This window comes from Solanum lycopersicum, chromosome 1, assembly GCF_036512215.1.
Source record: "Solanum lycopersicum chromosome 1, SLM_r2.1".
Taxonomy (NCBI): domain Eukaryota; kingdom Viridiplantae; phylum Streptophyta; class Magnoliopsida; order Solanales; family Solanaceae; genus Solanum; species Solanum lycopersicum.
The window spans coordinates 20,022,028-20,042,924 of record NC_090800.1 but is presented as its reverse complement, the minus strand read 5'-3'; the positions used below and the strand labels follow the sequence as shown (position 1 = coordinate 20,042,924).

At 35.1% G+C, this 20,897-nt stretch overlaps 2 protein-coding genes across 2 annotated transcripts; both read right to left on the bottom strand.

Moving 5' to 3' along the window:
* Positions 1-15,847: 15,847 nt before the first annotated feature.
* Positions 15,848-16,423, bottom strand: LOC138341664 (uncharacterized). Its single transcript, XM_069293209.1, has one exon. It carries the CDS (start codon positions 16,421-16,423, stop codon positions 15,848-15,850), a length of 576 nt encoding a protein of 191 aa, XP_069149310.1.
* Positions 16,273-17,124, bottom strand: LOC109119539 (uncharacterized). The gene has a single exon (XM_019212103.3). It carries the CDS (start codon positions 17,122-17,124, stop codon positions 16,489-16,491), a length of 636 nt encoding a protein of 211 aa, XP_019067648.1. The 3' UTR covers positions 16,273-16,488.
* Positions 17,125-20,897: the final 3,773 nt, after the last annotated feature.

Genomic DNA, 20,897 nt, shown 5'->3' with positions numbered 1-20,897 from the left:
AATATAGCCCATTTCTAGCCTAAATAAAAGAAACCAAATGAAAGTTATCCTTCGTTGATCCAAATAATTTGAGCTTAAAATTAGACCTTTCTTTTTCACCCCAACTGATCTTTTCTGGGAACAATATGTTGGCCCTGGTCCCTCCTTGGACATGTGCACCTCAGCTTATGCCAAAAGCATAAGTTGAGGGTGGCTAATGTATAAAAAACCTTCGTTATGGCCCTGACCCGATTTTGGGTATTGTGTACCTTGACTCATGGCAAAGCCATGAGTTGAGGGTGGCTGAAAGTGGGGTTGAAAGAACAAAGAGAGAGAAAGAACAAAAGTAAAGTGACTCAAGAACTCGTTGAAAAAAAAGAAAAAAAAAAGGGAAATATTCAAGAATTACAAACAAGAAAAGAAACGAGTCACTTACACAAATGAAGAAAGAAGGGAAACAGCAAGGTGAAAGAATAGGAGAAACTGGGCGAGATAAATTGATATAGAGCGGAAGGTTTAGCCGGCATGTCAAGGAGGGAAAAAAGTCACTAAAGTATACCTAAATATACCCTACCTGACTCTGAGCCTACGTTACAAGCTAAAAAAGTCCTATCGCGATCCTAAGGGTTGTATAGCGAACTTAAGGCAGTGAAAATAAGGGCAAGCTTATGGCAATAGGTATGAATGAGTGTGACTTTGTTCTGAGAGCGAGTGTTGAAATGTAATCCTTATACTCAAACTGAAATCATTGTGTGAAAAATGAGGATTTTGTTCTAAAGCGAGGACACTAGTTGCAATACCGAAATTGTTAGCACCTCGGTGAGCAATTGAAGAGGATAGGCGTTAGTGCATGGTGAGTCTGTGTCATGTTCGAATCCCACGAAAGTCAAGCCTAATAGTGATAGCATGCATAGATTTGATGGGATTAGTCGGGATTGATAGCCAAATGATTGCAAAGGATAAAACATGAATACTATTGTACAAAGATTGTGTAGTGAGTCATAGTGCGTCGCTTGAGGACAATCAACGAATTTAAGTTGAGGGTGTTGATATACCGTGGTTTCACGGTATAATTAATACTTTTTCCTTAAGTTTAGTGTGTCCGAAAGCCCTTTTTGTGCTAATTTTGATATAAGTTTTTCTTTGTTTTGCAGGAAATCTGTCTAAAGCTGAATGCGGAGATTTTGAGCGAAAAATGCAGAAGAGACCACCTACGGAGCTTATGACGGTCTGTCGTGCTTGTGACGGTCCGTAGGTGGCAGCTTAGAGAAGCTGCTGAAGGAAGATGGGGAAGTCTGAACAAGTGTGGGATTACGAAGCTTGTGACAGTCCGTCGTGGATATGACGGTTCGTCCTGCAGGTTCATCGCGAAGATCAGAGAAGTGATCCCAGTACCCAAATTCCAAAAGTTGAAGTATTTTGTAACGAAGACCCTCGACGGACCGTCGTGCCTGTGACGGTCCGTCACACTTGCCGTCGAGGGGAATGAAGAAAGCAGCAGAAGAATTGCACCCAAGTATCGGGCGACGGAGCCCACGACGGTCCGTCATGACCACGACGGTCCGTCGCGTGGTCCGTCGACCCAGCCGCGTTTTGACAGATTTCCAGTAATTAGAATCCTTGTTTAATTAGGTTTTTATTTTTTTATAAAGAGTTAGAAAAACCTCATTTTTGAGGTTAGACTCTGGGAGATTTAACATCATATTATTAGACTTTGTTTTTCTGAGTTTTTGATTATTGGAGATTCTTACAAGTAACTCTTGTTGATTAATCAAGCAAATTTTCAGACTTTATTCTTTCTCATCAAAGTAAGTACATGACTTCTTGTTTAATATATTTGAATATTGTGTTTATGGATATGAGGAACTAAACTCTATAACTAGGGTTGTGGGAACCATAGGCAAATAATGAGATAAACCCTAGCTAAAATAACAAGTCTAGAATAGTGTCTTGCATGTATTAATAATTCTTTCGCTTAGAAGTCTTTTTAACGGATGATCAACGTTAGAACTCGCCTTAATGCTACTTGCCGGACCAAGGAGGTAGATAATAGGAAAAGAATTATTAACATAGATTTAGTGTATACTATCTAATAGGCTAGTATTGATTGGTACGAGGTAATAACTGAGTCAAATATCGAATATGATGCTTAATATGAGGTAAGCATAAGGGTTAGGAAATCAACACACGTAGCCGGACCAAGGTGCGGAGTGAGATTTTCTAGATGCCGGACCAAGGATTTAGAAATACATAACTTATCACTTTGCATGCAAGATACTAGGAAAGAATTGTTATAGCTAGAATTATCAAGTTATGAACCTGTGGGGAACACGTAAACCCTAGTTACTTTGATTACTTGATTAAAACTCAACATTAAAAGCTGTTAAGTGTCTCTGTCAAGTTCGTTAGTTATTTTTATTTTATTAGGAAGAACAAAACCCCCCTTTTATGCTTTTACTTTTTAAGAAAGTCATCAACCGAACAATAGTAATAACAAGTTGGAGTTAAGTCTAGACTATTTTCCTCGTGGGAACGATCCCAACCTCACTAGTTGGGTTATTTACTTGACGCGACCGCTTTACTTCTCATTTGAGAAGTAAGTTTGAGCGTTATCACTTACGTTGGAGAATTTCTTTTGAATAACTTTCATTTTCTATCACATGATTTTGATTTTCGGTCTACATATTATTAAAAATCAAAATACTATGCGAAAATAGAGTACTTTCACTTTGATGGTGTCTTTGTTAGCAAGCTTTTGAGGTTTTAAATCATATCATTAATGCTGATGAATACAACATAATTAGTTTTTTTAAAAAATAGATCATGCAAATAAATATCCATCTTACAAAGTCAATGACATTAATATGAAACTTAAAACTGTTAAGTTAATCTCGTTGCATATCAAAGGGAAAGCTTAGAATGAACGCCATGTTTTGACACTGTCTTTTCGTTAAGGACAACTTCCAACATTTAACAATTGAAAGATGTGATCTTGGCTACATCAAGTTAGATGGTTTATTGTTGATAGTGGTAAATTTAAGATAAATGATATGCAATATTTTGCTAGAGTGGATGGTGTTTTACCGACTAGAAAGATGTTTGTAGTTTGGACTTGTATAGTTTAAGAAGGAATAAGTAATTGTTAAATTTTTAAATTTCTGTAATTATATTTTATAGCTAAAGTTGAAGTAATTTAACCACCTACTCATTGATGTTCGAAAATGTATTTTTCTTCTTCTTATTCTTCTCACATCTCTCTATTTTTTCTTTGCCAAGTTCACATTTTTTGTAGTAACAATCTGTTAGCTATTTTATTTCCAACTCTTTTATTGTGCATTTTCTTCTTTTTGAGTAGTTTGTTGTATTTCACTTTCATGCTCCTAATTTCTTCTTAGCATGCCAGGATGCTAATTATATATCTCATACAAAGTCTTTTCTTATGCACTTATTTATTAGTCAAATTGTATGTCGAGAAAACTTTTCTAACAATAAAGTTCAAATGAACATGTTTGTTAGTGAAAATCGCAAGTTAATAGATTGAGAAATTGTAGTGAGCATGCTGGCAAGTCAATGTTCCTCTATCTGTCATTTAACATACAAAGCAAAAATAAGTCATAAAAATAAAAATAAAAAAATCAAAACTATTATTGTCGTTATTCATTTGATTAATATATAAACTTTGAGAGAACTCACACTTTTTATAATAGTGGCTAATGTCTTCGTCGATTGTCTATGTTGGTACCCCACCACACTAAATAGAACTGAAATTTTTTGCTATTACATCTTCGGTTATAATTTCTACGCTTTGTGTCACGTTCTGATTTTATTTCTTATTATACTTTCTCAAATAGTCATTTAGATGTAAATTTATGATTTCATTATATTAGTTTAGCTACATTATTGTGTTTTCTCCCATAAGTTTGTGTGTGCACGTGTGGGTGGGGGTCTAGGTGTGTCTTCTGTTAAATCACCGATTTGAGCACACTTTGTCACAACATGCTCCCTTTTGTTGGATTGGTAAGATAAACTAATCCTCTGTTATAATCATAGTCTCTCACTACGTATATGCACTGAAAGAGTAGGTTTGGTTCTTATGGAAGCAAACTAAATGAAAGATAAATTAACATGAGTATTTGGTAGGAAGATAATTAGTACAAAAAAAAGTCAAAGATAGTATCTTGGTAGGTGAAAATTTAGGCAAATCATAAAATGAGTTCATATTCTTAACCTTGACATTTTTGACACATAGTGATGTCATGGATGATATCAATAAGATGAACAGAAAAGGGCGTAAAATACCCTCAAAGTATTGAAAATGGTACAAAATTACCCTTCATCCACCTGTTGGCTCCAACATACCCTTCCCACCCACCTATTGGGTCCAAAATACCCTTGTCATCCACCTTTTGGTTCAAAATTGATCACTTATTTAACGGTTTTATATTTAAACTCTTTAAATATTTTTTAAAATAGGTGGTGCTCAACTATTTGTTATAATTTAACTTATTAGTATAATATATAAATCAATTCATTACCCACCCATTACTAATTAAATTCCTCTTAATAAACCAGTCACGTTATTAATGCAAGCTACTGCCAATTGAGTGTTTTTTAAAAATTATAGAAGTAAATCATCATACATTCAAGTGGCTAAATAAAAATCACTGATAAACTTAAAAGTCTGACTATGTTCATCTTAATTATTCTTACGTCTCAATTATGTGATGTTACTTCATAGGTAACTTTTTTTCAAAATAATATATTAAAGGTTTTAAAACAAATCATAAATATTTCTAAAATTATATTTTAAAAAAGTGAATGAATTAATTCGGGATGTATTACTTCTTTACCTTTAATCATAAATTTCTAATTCAATCTTGAAAGAGAATTCCATTGAAAGTCTCATCCTAAATAAGCGGCTCAACCTAAATTCAATTGAAGCTTAAATTCGCACTCGAATAATTTTGGATGTCATTTTCAGGAATCTATAATTTCATCATGTTTTAGTAGTGTTTATGACGATTTTGATATTAAAATTAGATTATTAATTGAGTGAGATTTAGTTAGTAATGAGTGGGTAGTGAGTTGGTTTATCAGTTATATTAATAAATTAAAATTATAATCAATAGTTGAACGTCAAGTATTTTAAAAAATATTTAAAGAGTTTGATTTTAAAACAACTATAAAAAGTGGTCAATTTTGAATCCAAATGTGGATGACAAGGGTATTTTGGATCCAATAGGTGGATGAAAAGGGCATTTTGGAGCCAATAGGTGGATGGAGGGCAATTTTATACCATTTTCAATACTTTAAAGGCATTTTAGGCCCTTTTCCGTAAGATGAATTTATTCCTATAAATAGGTGGCTCTTAATTAATTTTCAAATCATCCTCTCACTTGCCTTCTCACCTTCTAAGGCATTTGTGTTCTCTCTCTTGTAATATTTCACTTGTATTCTTTATAGAGTAAAATAAATATTGGTGTTGTTGTTCTTTGGTGGACGTAGGACCATTTTGATCTGAACCACGTTAAATATTGTTGTTCTTCCTTGTTCTTTAATTTCACATTTCCACTAACAATTGGTGTCAGAGCCAAGGTTCTGTCTGAGTATGCTCTGTGGTTGCAGCACAGTCTGAACTTCCACATCTAGAAAAGAGTTACTTTGGTTTTTTGTAATTCCAAATACATTGTAGTAGAAAAGGAAGAACAAGTAAAGATCAGTTCCACGAAGTTTGAAATTGATAGATTTAGTGGGCGCAACAACTTCAATATCTGGAAAATCCAGATGCGTTACTGCGGAGGGAAGGTTCAATCATGCTATTGACGGAAAGTACCCCGATAAGATATCGGATTCCGACAAGGAAAAGATTGAAGGAGATTCATTAAGTGCAATTCAATTGTCCCTTGCGCCTAACGTACTTTGTGAAGTGAGTATAAGTACCGAAGAGACGGCCAAAGAGCTATGGGAAAAGCTGGAAGGACTTTACCAGAATCAGTCAGTGACAACAAGGATGTTGTTACAACAGCGTCTTTATACATTTAAGATGGATTTAGGTACTTTGTTGCAAGACCATCTAGATGGGTTCAATAAAATTGTGATAGACTTACAAACTGCTAGAATTAAAAAGAACGAGGAGACGCTTGCATGTTAGATTTTTTCATTGACTTAAAAATATCGTGATATTGAGAATTCAATGATGTACAGAAAATAACCTATCAAACTTGAGCAAGTGCGGCAAGCACTTAACTCTTGTGATGTGCGAATGCATTTTTGAAGGAGACAAAAGTAACGAAGCTAGTGGACTCTTGGTAAGAGGTCATACTTGCCAACATGGAAGGATCAAATTGAAAAATATATCAAAGTCGCGTGTGAACAAAAAGAATGGGGAGTGTTGGAGCTGTCAAAAGAAGGGGCACTTTGAACGAGATTGTCCTATGTCGAAGTCCAAAGAAAAGGCTAGTGCATCCATTGTTGAGCAAGTACATGATAATGATGATGATTATATACTAACAACATCATGCAATAGTGGAGTCTATGACAATAAATGAGTCTTAGACTCTGGTTGTTCTCTGCATATGACCATTTCAAAAAGATTAGTTCAACAGCTATGAGACAAGCAAAAGAATTGTATTAATTGGCAATAATACAAATTGTAAAATAGTTGGCATTGTTTCAGTTCGTGATCGCTGCCATGATGGAATCATGAGGACTATTACAGAAGTCTGTTATGTTCCTGATCTGAAGAAAAATCTTATCTCTCGGGGTACTTTGGATAAACAAGGCTATAAGTACATGGGTGAAGGATGAACTACGAAAGTGACTAAAGGATCTTTAGTCATGTTGAAGGCCAAGATGGAGGATGGCCTTTACACACTTGCGGGAAGCACCATTATTGGCTCAATAAATGCATTTACAATGCAGTGATCTAATGATGACAAGGAAAAATTATGGCACATGAGACTAGGCCATATGAGCGCACGAGGATTGGAGATGTTGAGCAAATGCAACCTTTTGAATGGTGAGAAGTTCAGCACACTGGAAATACACGGCGTCTTAGGGAAGCAGAAAAAGGTCAGCTTCAGCACTGGCAAGCACAATACGGGAGGGGTTCTAGACTACATCCATTCAGATTTATGGGGCCCCTCTAGTTTCCATAGAAGGGAGGAAAGAGGTATCTTCTCACATTCATTGATGATTTTTCACGAAAATTTTGGGTGCGTTTCCTAAGGCAAAAAGTGTTGCTTTTGAAGCATTTAAAGAGTGGAAGATTTTGGTTGAAAATAAAATTGTGAGAAAAATCAATTATCTTCGCACAGACAATGACTTGGAGTTTTGCAGTGAAGAGTTTAATGATTTCTGCAAGGTTCATGGGATCGCAAAACATAAGATGGTCAGGGGCACACAACAATAAAATAGAGTTGCGAGAGAACGAACAGAACTCTTCTTGAGAAGGATCGTTGTATCCTCTTACAAGCCAAGATGTCCAAAGTATTTTGGGCTGAAACAGTTTATACTGCTTCTCATATTGTCGATCAATCTCCAACATCATCGATTTACTTTAAGACTCTAAATGAGGTATGGTCAGGTGAACCCTCTAACTATTCATACTTGAGAATATTTGGGTGCCCAGCTTATTATCATGTTAATGAAGGAAAGCTTGAACCAAGGGCTAAGAGACTCAAATTGATGAGTCAAAAGATGCAGATCTTGAAGAACTTGCTTCCAATAAACCATATACAATTGCAAAGGGAAGGGACAAAAGACAGATACAGAAATCGGAATGTCTTATTGAGCAAGAAAATTTGATTGCACATGCATTCTTAGCTGCAGAAGAAGACATTAAGGATCTCGATCCCTCTTCGTATGTTGAATCAAGTTCTTGAAAAGATGTTGCACAATAGAAGTTAGCCATAATGGAAGAGATAGAGTCTCTTCACAAAAATGAGACATGGGTCTTAGTTAAAAGGCCAAAGGGGATGAGGACAGTTGGATGCAAATGGGTTTATAGAAAGAAAGAAGGTATTCAGAAGTGGAAAATTCTAGGTTCAAGGCGAGATTGGTTGCAAAGGGCTTCATTCAGAAGGAGGGAATTAACTATAATGAGATCTTCTCTCCAGTAGTAAAACACAGCTCAATTGGCGTGCTATTAGCATTGGTTGCACAATTTGATTTAGAACTTCAATAGCTTGATGTCAAAACTGCTTTCCTACATGGTAATCTAGAAGAGACAATCTATATGGATCAGCCTGAAGGTTTCCTAGCTGAAGGAAAAGAAGACCATGTATGCCAACTGAAGAATTCTTTGTATGGTTTGAAGTAATCCCCTAGATAGTGGTACAAGAGATTTGATGCATTCATGACTACACATGGATCTTTTAGGAGTGTATTGATAGTTGTGTGCATCACAAGAAGATGTTTGGTAATTCTATGATTTATCTATTGTTGTATGTTGATGATATGCTTAGTGCTGCTAACAACATCATAGAAATAAATATTTTAAAGAAACTGTTGAGCAAGGAACTTGATATGAAGGATTTGGAAGTTGCAAAAAAATTCTTGGAATGGAGATTTCAAGAGAAGATGGTGTTGTACATCTATCTTAAAAGAGGTACATCGAAAAAGTTCTTGAGAGATTCAACATGCATATGAGCAAGCCTGTAAGTACACCATTAGCTCCTCATTTCAAGCTCTCGGAGTTACAATTGCCACAGTCAATGGATGACGTGGAGCATATGTCAAAGGTTCCTTATGCAAACACAGTTGGTAGCATTATGTATACTATGGTATGTACACGTCCAGATATTACTCAATCTGTAAATGTGGTAAGCAGGTACATGGAAAATCCAGAAAAAAGGAACTGGGAAGCTCTCAAGTGGATATTGAGATATCTCAAAGGAGCTCCTGATGTTGGCCTAACTTTCGTAAAAGTGAAGGTATTTCAATTCTCGATTATGTAGATTCTGACTATGCATGGGATCTTGATCGAAGGAGGTCCACAACTGGAAACATCATTACTCTCGTTGGCAGTGCCGTTAGTTGAAAATTAACTTTACAGTCTATTGCCGTTTTGTGTACAACTGAGGTAGAATATATGGCAGCAACGGAGGCAGAAAGAAGCTATCTGGTTGAAAGATTTGGTGGCAGAATTGAGTTCGGTTCAGCCTGAACCAATTCTAAGATGTGATAGTAAAAGTGTTATTCATTTGATTAAAAATCAAAGATTTCATGAGCGCACCAAACACATTGATGTCAGATTCCATTTTATTCGAGATGTCGTAGAAGAGGGAGCTATTGAGGTTGAGAAGGTTATCAAAGACAATAACGCTGTAGACATGTTGATCAAAATAGTCCGCTTGCCAAGTTTGCACACTGCAAGGACTTGGCGGGAGTATGCATCAAGTGATGCAACTCTGGGGAACAATTGCTAGGTGGAGCTAGTATGTTCAACAAAGGTTTGATTCTTCTTGTTTCTTACAACGGGATTGTCGGAGTTTTTCATACGCATGCTCGGATCACAAACCAAAGTGGAGATTGAAAGAGTTGGTTTGGTTCTTATGGAATCAAACTAAATGGAAAAAGAATTAACATGAATATTTGGTAGGAAAATAATTAGTACAAGATAAAAGTCAAAGATAGTATCTTGATAGATGAAAAAATTTAGGCGAATCATAAAATGGGTTCATAAAAAAATTCATTTCGATTGTCAAATTCTAAGGGGATTAAAAGTCCCTTTAATTTGTTTTATATAATATACACAAATTTTATACGCGGAAAATTTTAGGTCTTAATTATTTGATAAAATTCCATAAAAGAATAATTTGTTTAAAGGTAATTATAAATATCGTAATCTTTTTTAAAATGGGATAAAATACTTTATCATATTTAAGAACTTATTATTTTAATAAAAAGTCCATAAATGTATAATTTTATTAATGTTATTAGAAATATGGTAATTATTTCATTGTTTTTAAGTTTTATGTCTAGCTAAATTATATCATACTCCTTCTGTTTTAATGAAATCCTATTTTCTTCTTTAGGTTAATTAAAAAAGAATTATTTTTTATGGGTTTCCTGATTTGATAAATTAAATTATATTTATTTTGTATTAGTTTAAATTATCATAAATTAATTAAATCTTAATCAATAATTGATCCAGTCCAATCTATAAACAATTCTATTCAAAATTCATTTGTTGTGTCACACCTCTTTTATTAATGTTTTAATTGTTGAGGATATGATGGGTTTTTTAATTTATTTTTTTTATTTTTTTTCAAAGTCGCCACTTGAAATTGAGTTTTTTAAGTGTTTCAAGTCACTAGATAGTTCTTAATTTAAAATAAATACTTTTTTTTTGTTTTGGTCTACGAAAAATAGAGATTGGGTAAGGAATTCTATTGAGTGGAGGGAAGGTATGAGGCACCCTCGAGTCCCGTGGTTCTAGCACGGTCTCTTTATTAACTTATATTTGGCTAAAATAATTTATTTATTTAATTTGGATAAAGGGTGAAAAAATTAATTACTATTTTTTTTAAAAAAAACTGATTGGCCTAAGAGCGTAACCGCACACAAGACCCTTCTTTTTAAAAAAGAATATACACCAAGGATCGTAACCGAACACATGATGGTATTTGAAGTTTTATTATTTCTTTTTAAAAAAACACAATAATTAATTACTCAAAAAAAAAATAATGATATGAATAGATAAAAGAAAATAGTGCAACATATAAACCAAGAAATGATTAGTTTTTATTTATTTATTATTATAAAAAAAATCTAGTATTTATATTTATGGTTTTACCAAAAGAAAAAAAAAAGTTTTACTACTAGACAATGATAACAAAAGAAATTTTTTTTTTACAAAATTACAATTAAACTCTCTTTTAAACTAATGATATACTAGTTTAAATTTTTTCTTTATTATTTTTTATATACATATACTGATAAAAATTTAAGAAATAACCAATTTGGTAAAAAAAAAATTATATATATAAATGACTACCTTGACTTATTTGATGGAAGATTGCAAAATAGCAAATTTTTAATTGTTGAATTATTAAGTCAAGTTAGTCAAATTTGTATTTTTACTTTAATAATCAATTCAAATATATATTTTTTTTAAGAGATTTTTTTAAAAAAAAAAACATATTTACTTTTTCTCTTTTTTTTTTTAGAAATAACCAAATTTTTTTTTTGCAAAAAAGACCAGATTTACACATTTTTTTTGAAATAACCAGATTTTTTTTGCAGAAATAACCAGATTTACATTTTTTGCAGAAATAACCAAATGTACATTTTTTGCAGAAATAACCAGATTTTTTTTGCAGAAATAACCAGATTTACAATTTTTACAGAAATAACCAGATTTATTTTTTGCAGAAATAACCAGATTTACATTTTTTCAATTGTTGCAAAAATGACCAGATTAAACCCTTTTGCAAAAATGACTAGTTTTACTTTTGTTTTATTTTTATTTTCTTAAGTTCATTCCATAAAAAAGAAAGTTACCGAAAACCTAACATATTTGCAATTGTTATACTTTAATTACTTTTTTTTACTTACTAAAGCTAAAATTTAAGCTAAAAATGATTAATAATATATATGTACATCATAATAAACATAATCATATGAAAAACACTATAGAATAATAAACTAATAGAAATATACAAAAAAGTAACATAAGGATAAACATAATCATACGAGAATCATAATAAGCTTAGCAAAAAATATCAACAATTTTTCAAAAAAAAACAAAACATAAAAATAACATAAAAATTACATTGAAATGTAAAAAAAGAAATACCTAGAGTTGATGACAAGCAAATATAGGAGCAAATTTAATTGAATTCCCAAGACAACCCAATAGAGATATCTTCTTTTTTTTTTTTAAGAAAAAGAAATTTTTTAAGTAAGTTTTTTTTTGCAATTTTCTTTCTATATCTTCCTCTTTTCTTTCTTCTCCAAGAGGGTTTAAATAGGTGATCAACATTAACATCCCACCTTTCTTGAAAACTCAAGAGCCAATGCATGCATTGGACTCTTTGTTTTCCCAAAGTGCCACCCAAGATGGCCAATGAAATTCTTTTCTTTTTTTTATTTATTTTTTGTTTTAAGAAAAAATAAGATTAATTGCATAATTCTTTTGCCCTTTTAGATGACCCATTTACTTTATTCATTAATTGAATATAGTTATATGGGTCATCAGAAAATAATAGGCCCAATATCATTTAGATGACCCATTTCTTTTATTCATTGTTTGGATAATAGTTAATGGACCATCTGAAAAAATTTAAAATAAGCCCAAATGTTGACCCATTTCTTCAAGACCCAAACAAATTGACCCACTAACACAAAATTTAAACATCTAAACAATTTTAAAGATCAAACACAACAAAATAATGCAGAAAAAAAAAGTCAAAATAAATAAATAATAAACATAAAAAGTGAAATAAAAAAAATAATACTTCAAGAAACTCATCAACATGATAAACTTAAAGAACATTAATAACATAAATCCGACATCAAACGACTTATATGGTCAAACGGGAAAAAAGATAATGATGAATTTGGATAAAGATTGAGAGGGGGGAAAAGATTGACATAACTTTCGGGTAAATGAAGGTCGCTGGAAAACTTTGCCGGAATTTTTTTTGATGGATTTTGAACTTAAAATTTATATCAAATGATAGCCCTTGAAGAGCTCTACACATTTATGTAAAGGGTTTGGGATGGGAATGACCGGAACTTTATAAATCTAAGGAAAAAGTAAAAATTTATATTTGGTTTTCCTTAGATCTACGGAGTTTGGCTATAGATATGGATGAAAGGTTTGTAGATTTAGGTAGAGGAGGATGAAAGGAAAATATGGTAAATTTTTTTAAAAAATTCCGAACAAAAAGGTGGTGGCCACCGGGCGGTGGTGGCGGTAGCGGTGGCCGGCCGGCGGCATGATAGTAAGGGGAAGAAGAAAGGGACAAAAAATCTAAAATAAAAATAAAAGAAAATTCTAATTTTTTGGAGTTTTGTATTTTTGTTTGGGTCCAATAACAGCCCTTGGATCAAAATATCATGAATGGTTGAGATTCAATCTTGACCATTTCTATGGACCGGGTCAAGATCAATTAGGCCATCAGAATTGACTTAAATCATCCCAATTTAAACAAAATTGGGTCATTTGAGCCAATAAACTAATAAAGACAAATACCAAAAATTCAAATTAAAAAAAAATTCTTACTAAAAATATTATAGGAGTAAAATAAACACGTCAAAAATTAGGTGTTCACAGCATGCCCCTCTTTGCTTGGAAACATGAAGAGTTTTCAAGCAAAGAAAGTGAACGAAGTGGCTAATTTTTGATTGTTTCAAACTCCGATGAAGCCATTTTGAAAAAGATGACTGAACCTTGCTTCAAAGGTTGCCTACATATCCTTGATTAAAAGGAAATCAGATCAGTGTAGTTCGAGAAACTTTGATAGTCGAAACTATCATAAAAGACGACCAAAAGATTGTTTCATATTGCTTGTCATCATCTACTGCCTATAGTTACAAAAAAAAGTTAGAGAACTATGTCTCTCTACATTATAAATGTTACAAGATCCCTAATTGATGTATCTTATTAGGATCTTGTCTAGATCTTTCACTTGCTCTGTGCATTATCTTTGAGATCGGTCTTCATGCTATCTTGGCGACTGGTGGATCATTCTTAAGTGCATGTTTTAACTTGAGTAGGTTGTTGAAACTCAAAAACTCAATATCACAAAATGAAGAACCCATGAAGAATATGTTTCCTTTAAGAAAGAAGAAAACATATGAGAATATTGAACTAGGAAGAATGACCCTAGAATGAATATGTTAAGTGAAGCGTGTTGCCCTTAGAGTTCCAAATAAGACGCATTGTCCTAAGATTCGATGTATCCCCAAAATATGAATAGGGTGTGTATAACCTATGAATGTTGGTGCGTATTGCTCCAGACAAGAATATGGTGTGTATTGACCATGAATAAAGGATGTGTGCTTGTTGCACGAAATTCAGATTGGTGCGTATTGCACGAAATTCAGACAGGTGTGTATTGCACATGAACAAAGGATGGTGCGTATTGCCCATGAATAAAGGATGTGTGCTTGTTCCACAGAATTCAGATTGGTGCGTATTGCACGAAATTCGGACAGGTGCGTATTGCACATGAACAAAGAATGGTGCATATTGCCCATGAATAAAGAATGTTTGCTTGGTGCAAGAAATTGAGATTGGTGCGTATTGCACGAAATTTAGACTGGTGTGTATTGCACATGAACAAAGGATGGTGCGTATTGCCCATGAATAAAGGACGTGTGCTTGTTGCACGGAATTCAAATTGGTGCGTATTGCACGAAATTCTCGCATTGATAGGCAAAATGCGAGTAGAATGAGATGAAACACCAAACATTTGAAGACTTTGGAGATCTTCCTTTTTGCGATGTTTCTTTTTGACTTGTAACCCTGCATTTTTTCTTCCTGTGTTGAGCAAATGAAAAAGAAAATTGTTAATTTAAAATGGTGGTTGGTTTGTGGCCTTGGTTCTCCAACGACTTGACCATACTCATGATCAATTTCTCCAACTCTACTACAACTCCTTGGTTAAGCAACCTTTGAAGCTCCCTCTTTGTTAAACAGGGGCCTTGATCTTTTGGTACTACCAAATATCATGGTGCGAGTGATGTTCCAAAGAATGATGACCTTCAAGAATTTTGAGTGAAGATCTGAGGTATTTTAGTCCTTGGTCCATGGCTTGTCAACTCATATACTCAGCTTTACTTTTGGAAACCCGTAGTAAGCTTTGCACTCTTTACTTTATTTTTTCAAGAGATTATATCAAAAGGAGAAGAGAGAAAAAAAATAATAAAAAAAATATATCAAACTTAAGAGTAGGAAAGATTGGATCAAGAAAACTATAAACTTAATGAAGGATATTCCTTTAAAAATGAGAAAGAGAACTTATCTGGAGGCATATGTCAACTTTGATTGAACCATGACATGCACTTGGACTTGCCCCCTGATCCAATTTTTTTTTTTAGTTCTCAAAATATGAGTCATCTTCAATTGATCTATGTGCCCTTTATGCAGAGGTGTCGAGAAATGATCATCTTTGCAGATTTCATTCATGATGTTCTCTCCCTTTATCTTAAGGTGCCCGTAGGATTTTCACCTATAAGATTTTATTTCGTCTTATGATGCCTATGAAGGTTTTCGCGCCGATAAGACACTCTTTTTTTTTCTTTTTTTTTGGATGCTGCCTTTGATGATTAATATCATTTTCAGATTTGACCAAAAAGTCGGTTGCCAGAATAAACAGAATTATGATCTGACCTTATATATATAAAAAAAAAACTAAAAATGCCCCAGTTTTCTGTAAATATTGGAAAATTGATTTTTTTTTTATATGACCGAACCCCTTAAGGGTCTACGTATCCTTTCGGATATCATGTCAAACGTAGTTCAGAATTTTCAATGAGATATTTTTTTATTTTTTTTAAGGAGGTGCCTCTGTTCTTTCAACCCCAAACATGTCACAGAACCTTACAATGCATTAGATGTAGTATCTTTTGACTGAATCTGCATTAACAATTATGCCCGTGGTTTTTCCTTCCACATCAGGAAGGTGCAGGGCTCTTTTAAACAATACTTCCTTGATAAGATATGGACCTTGCCAATTTTGGGCAAACCTTCCCTTGGCTTCTTCTTGGTGTGGGAGAACGCGCTTTCAGACCAGTTGACCTACTTCAAAGTGTCTTGGGTGCACCTTTTTGTTGTATGCACGAGCCATCCTTTGCTGATAAAGCTGACCAAAATAGACAGTCGTCAATCGTTTCTCATCTATTAATGCGAGTTGCTCTAGTCGGGTTTTTTGACCCATTCGGTATCTTCAATTTCAGCCTCAACAATAATTCGAAGAGATGGAATTTCAACTTCTGCTGGAATCACAGCCTCAGTTCCATACACCAGCAAATAAGGAGTTGCACCAATCGAGGTACACACTGTTGTGCGATATCCTAAAAGTGCAAAAGGCAGTTTCTCATGCCATTGTCTAGTGCCTTGAACCATCCTTCTAAGAATATTTTTAATATTCTTGTTGGCTGCCTCCACAGCTCCATTGGCTTTCGGTCGGTATGGTGTAGAATTGTGGTGCACAATTTTGTACTGCTCGCATACCTCCTTCATCAGATTACTATTGAGATTTGCGGCATTATCTGTGCTGATAGCTCTTGGGATACCAAATTGACAAATAATGTTTGAATGAAAAAAATCCATGACCGCCTTCTTAGTGACTGCTTTGAAAGTTATCGCCTCCACCCATTTGGTGAAGTAATCAATTGTAACCAAAATGAATCGATGTCCATTAGAGGCTTTGGGCTCAATTGGTCCGATTACATCTATTCCCCATGCAACAACGGGCCAACGAGCAGCCATGGGGTGCAACTCTGAATGAGGTGGATGTATGAGATCTCCATGGATTTTACATTGATGACATTTTTTCACAAAGTGAAGCAATCTCTTTCCATGGTAAGCCAATAATACCCCGCACGGAGTATCTTTTTTGCAAGGACATATCCGTTCATGTGTGGTCCACATACCCCAGCGTGCACTTCATTCATAATTGTCTCGGCTTCTTCAGCATCCAAACATCTCAATAAATTCAAATCCGGAGTTCGTTTATACAAAACATCCCCGCTCAAAAAGAAACCATTAGCCAGACGTCTAATATTTCTTTTTTGGCTTTTGTTGGCATGTTCGGGGCATCTCCCTGTCTTCAAAAAATTCTTGATGTCTGAGTACCATGGCTCACCATCAGGTTCTACTTCCATTGTATTACAATAGCCATGTTGGTCCCGAACTTGAATCTCTAATGGGGTGATGTAAGTGTTTCCAGGATAGGGAAGCATTGAGGCCGAAGTAGCCAGGGCATCGGCCAAATCATTATGAAACCTGGGAATGTATCTTAACTCGATGTACCTGAACCTTTTGCTAAGATCTTCCACACATTGTCTATATGGAAGGAGCTTGAGATCTCGTGTTTTCCATTCGCCTTGATCTTGTCGGATAAGCAAATCAGAATCTCCCAACACAATTAATTCCTGCACACCCAAATCTATTTCCATATTTAGACCCATGATGCAAGCTTCATACTCAGTCGTGTTATTTGTACAAAAGAAGCGAAGTCGAGCTGTTCCAGGGTAATGTTGCCCTGTGGGCGATATTAAAATTGCCCCAATCCCTGTGCCTTTTGTGTTGGTTGCTCCATCAAAGTACAATTGTCAGGCTTGATTTCCATTTGAACCTACTTCCTCAATTGAGTTAATCTCTTCATCTGGAAAATATGTATCCAATGGTTCGTAATCACCATCGACTGGGTTCTCTGCCAAGTGGTCTGCCAAAGCTTGGGCTTTCATTGCAGTCCGAGTGACATATATAATGTCAAATTCAGTGAGCAAAATTTTCCATTTCGCGAGTCAGCCAGTTGGCATTGGCTTCTGAAAGATGTACTTTAAAGGTTCCATCCTTGATATGAGGTAAGTTGTGTAGGGCAATAAGTAATGCCTTAACATTTGAGCTACCCAAGTTAGGGCGCAACACGTCCTTTCCAAAAGGGTGTACTTGACCTCATAACTAGTGAATTTCTTGCTCAAGTAGTAGATAGCCTGCTCCTTCCTTCCTGCATCATCATGTTGACCGAGAATACACCCAAAGGAATTATCTGTAACTGAAAGATATAGAAAGAGAGGCCTGTCAGGTTCAGGCGGTACCAACACGGGAGGGTTGGACAAATACTCCTTGATTTTTTCAAAAGATCGTTGACAATCTTCTATCCATTTGACAGCAGCATCCTTCTTCAAAAGTTTGAAAATGGGCTCACATCTGGTTGTGAGTTGAGCAATAAACCTGCTGATGTAGTTCAACCTCCCAAGTGGACTCATGACTTCGATTTTATTTTTCAGGGATGGCAAATCTCGAATGGCTTTTATTTTGGAGGGAACCAATTCGATTCCCCTTCTACTGACAATAAAACCCAAAAGTTTTCCAAATGAAACTCCGAATGCACATTTTGCTGGATTAAGCTTGAGTTCATATCTTCACACTCTTTCCAAGAATTTTCTCAAATCTTGCACATGATCAACTTTTGTTTTAGACTTGATGATTACGTCATCGACGTATACTTCTATTTCTTTATGCATCATATCATGGAACATGGTGGTCATAGCCCTCATGTAAGTCGCCCCAGCATTTTTAAGACCAAATGGCATGACCCTGTAGCAATACGTTCCCCATGGAGTGGTGAAAGCAATTTTCTCAGCGTCCTCTTCATCCATCAAGATTTGATGATACCCCGCATAACAGTCCACAAAAGTTTGCATCTCGTGTTTTGCACAATTATCAACTAGGATGTGGATATTTGGAAATGGAAAGTTGTCTTTTGGACTAGCCTTGTTCAAATCCCGATAGTCAACACAAACTCTTGTCTTTACATCCTTTTTTGGCACAGGAACAACATTTGCCAACCAAGTAGTGTAACGAATAACTTGGATTACCTTTGCATTCAATTGTTTCATTATTTCTTCCTTGATTTTCACTCATGTCCGGTTTGAATTTCCTTCTTTTCTGTTGGACGGGTGGACAATCAGGATAAACGGGCAACTTATGAACCACTAAATCAACACTCAAACCTGGCATGTCATCATAAGACCAAGCAAATACATCTTTGTACTCAAACAAAAGTTGTATTATTCTCTCTCTAATTACCTGATTGATATGTAAACTTTTTTTTATTTCCTTAACATCCTCGGAACTTCCCAAATTGATTATCTCAGTTTCACTAAGATTAGGTTTCGGTTTGTGCTCAAACTGTTTCAGTTCCCTATTAATTTCCCTAAAAGCCTCTTCTTTATCATATTCCACCTTTTGACTTGGTGATTCAAGAATGAACAACTCTTTGAAATCAGGGAGTGAATTACGCATGCATGTCATGTTATCAAAGCCGTCATTTACAGAACTGAAAAATAGAAAATAAGAATTAAGAGAGGAAAAAAAACAAAATTTACTATAAAGCTGAAATTTCATTTCATTGACATCAAAAGGGACAGAAGGGTTGACAATAAGAAAATACTTTGAACTATTCGGACAACAACCCTGAGAACAACAAAATACAAAAGAGTAGCAAACAAACTACCACGACTCCTTCCTTATGGGGAAAGGAGTGGCTTCCCAATTGTTTAACTCAACACCTGAGCCCACGAGCTGCATATTGGCATGACTTGTGCCTTCACCAACTTGGACCATATTTACTTCACAAAAAAACTGACTGAGATCCTCAATGATTTCTTCATTGTCTTCAAGAGTGAATGAATCTTTCAATTCTGAACCCTGCGGTTTGATAAAAGAATGAGAAATATGGGGAATCGGTTGTGGCAACGACCAATCAATCCTTTTGTGGTTCTTAGCTTTATCTCCATTTCTCTTGCTTTGATTGTATCCGAGGCCAGAGGTTCCTTGGTTTCCTAAAAGAGTAATGGGATCCACGATTCCTTGCGAATATACTCCCAAACCTTTACCGGGTTGATAACCATATTTGAGCATCGTCGTTGCTACCATTGAAGCGGAAGAAGAGATACATTATTGGATGATAGGTTGTCCTTCTTTAAAGCGATTGAATGATACAACCTCAAAAGACTGGTAAACAACAGAATCACATCTTTTCTTTGCCTTAATGTATGGGATGGATGGATCTCTGTAAATAGGTGAATCATCTTCCCCATGAACAGTGATTTCCTGATTGTTGTATTCAAACTTGACAACTTGATGTAGGGTTGATGGGACGGCTCGAGCCATGTGGATCCATGGCCTTCCTAGTAGAAAATTATAAGATGTTTCCATATCCATTACTTGGAACACAATCGTAAAGACTACTGGCCCAATTGTCATGTTTAACTTGATTTCACCAATGGTATCCCTCCTTGAGCCGTCATAAGCTCGCACAAATACATTACTGGGGTGAATTCTGTCAGTATTAACTTTCAAGCTTTGCAGCGTAGAAAGAGGACATATGTCAACCCTTGACCCTCCATCTATCATAAATCTCTTTACATAGTAATCTTCACATGTCACTGTAAGATGCAAAGCTTTGTTGTGTCCAGCTCCCTCCTTGGGCAACTCATCATTACTGAAAGTGATGGCATTTGACTCGAAGACGCGCCTGGTCATATTCTCCAACTGACTTACTGTGGTCTCTTTTGGTACATGTGCTTCATTCAAAACCTTATTCAACACAAGACAATGTTCTTCTGAGTGCAAAAGTAGAGACAACAGTGAAATTTGTGCAGGCGTCTTCATCAATTGTTCCACGACAGAGTAATCTGGAACCTTAAGCTTTTTTAGAAATTCTACATTTGCTTCTTCAGTAACTGCTTTCTTTAGTGGTACTTGGATATTTTCAGTCATCTTGCCTTTTCTTAATTCTTCTAGAGAATAACATCTTCCGGAGCGTGTCAAACCTCCCGCTTCATTAACTTCTTCGACAATCTCCTTTCCTTGATAAACCACTGCGGTTTTGTTATAGTTCCAAGGGACAACCTTTGAATCAATTACTGGAAGCTGTTGAACGGGCCTAACAAAAATAGGCTCTTTCAACTTGGTAATGCTACTTTGATCATATTGTGTTAATGAAAAGCCTTTTGATACATCCAACTTTGGCATAGCTGCTCGAACTTCAATCCCCTTTGAAGACTTTGGTGTCAAGATTGACACCTTCGGCACTCAGAGATGCAACTTTTTTTAAACTCTTCATTGACTTGTCTTCTTCTCCGATCTTCCTAAACAACTTTCCCATTTTGCTGAGGAGTTTGTACTCTTGATCATCACAAACCATTCCCACTAAGTTGTTTTCAGCTGG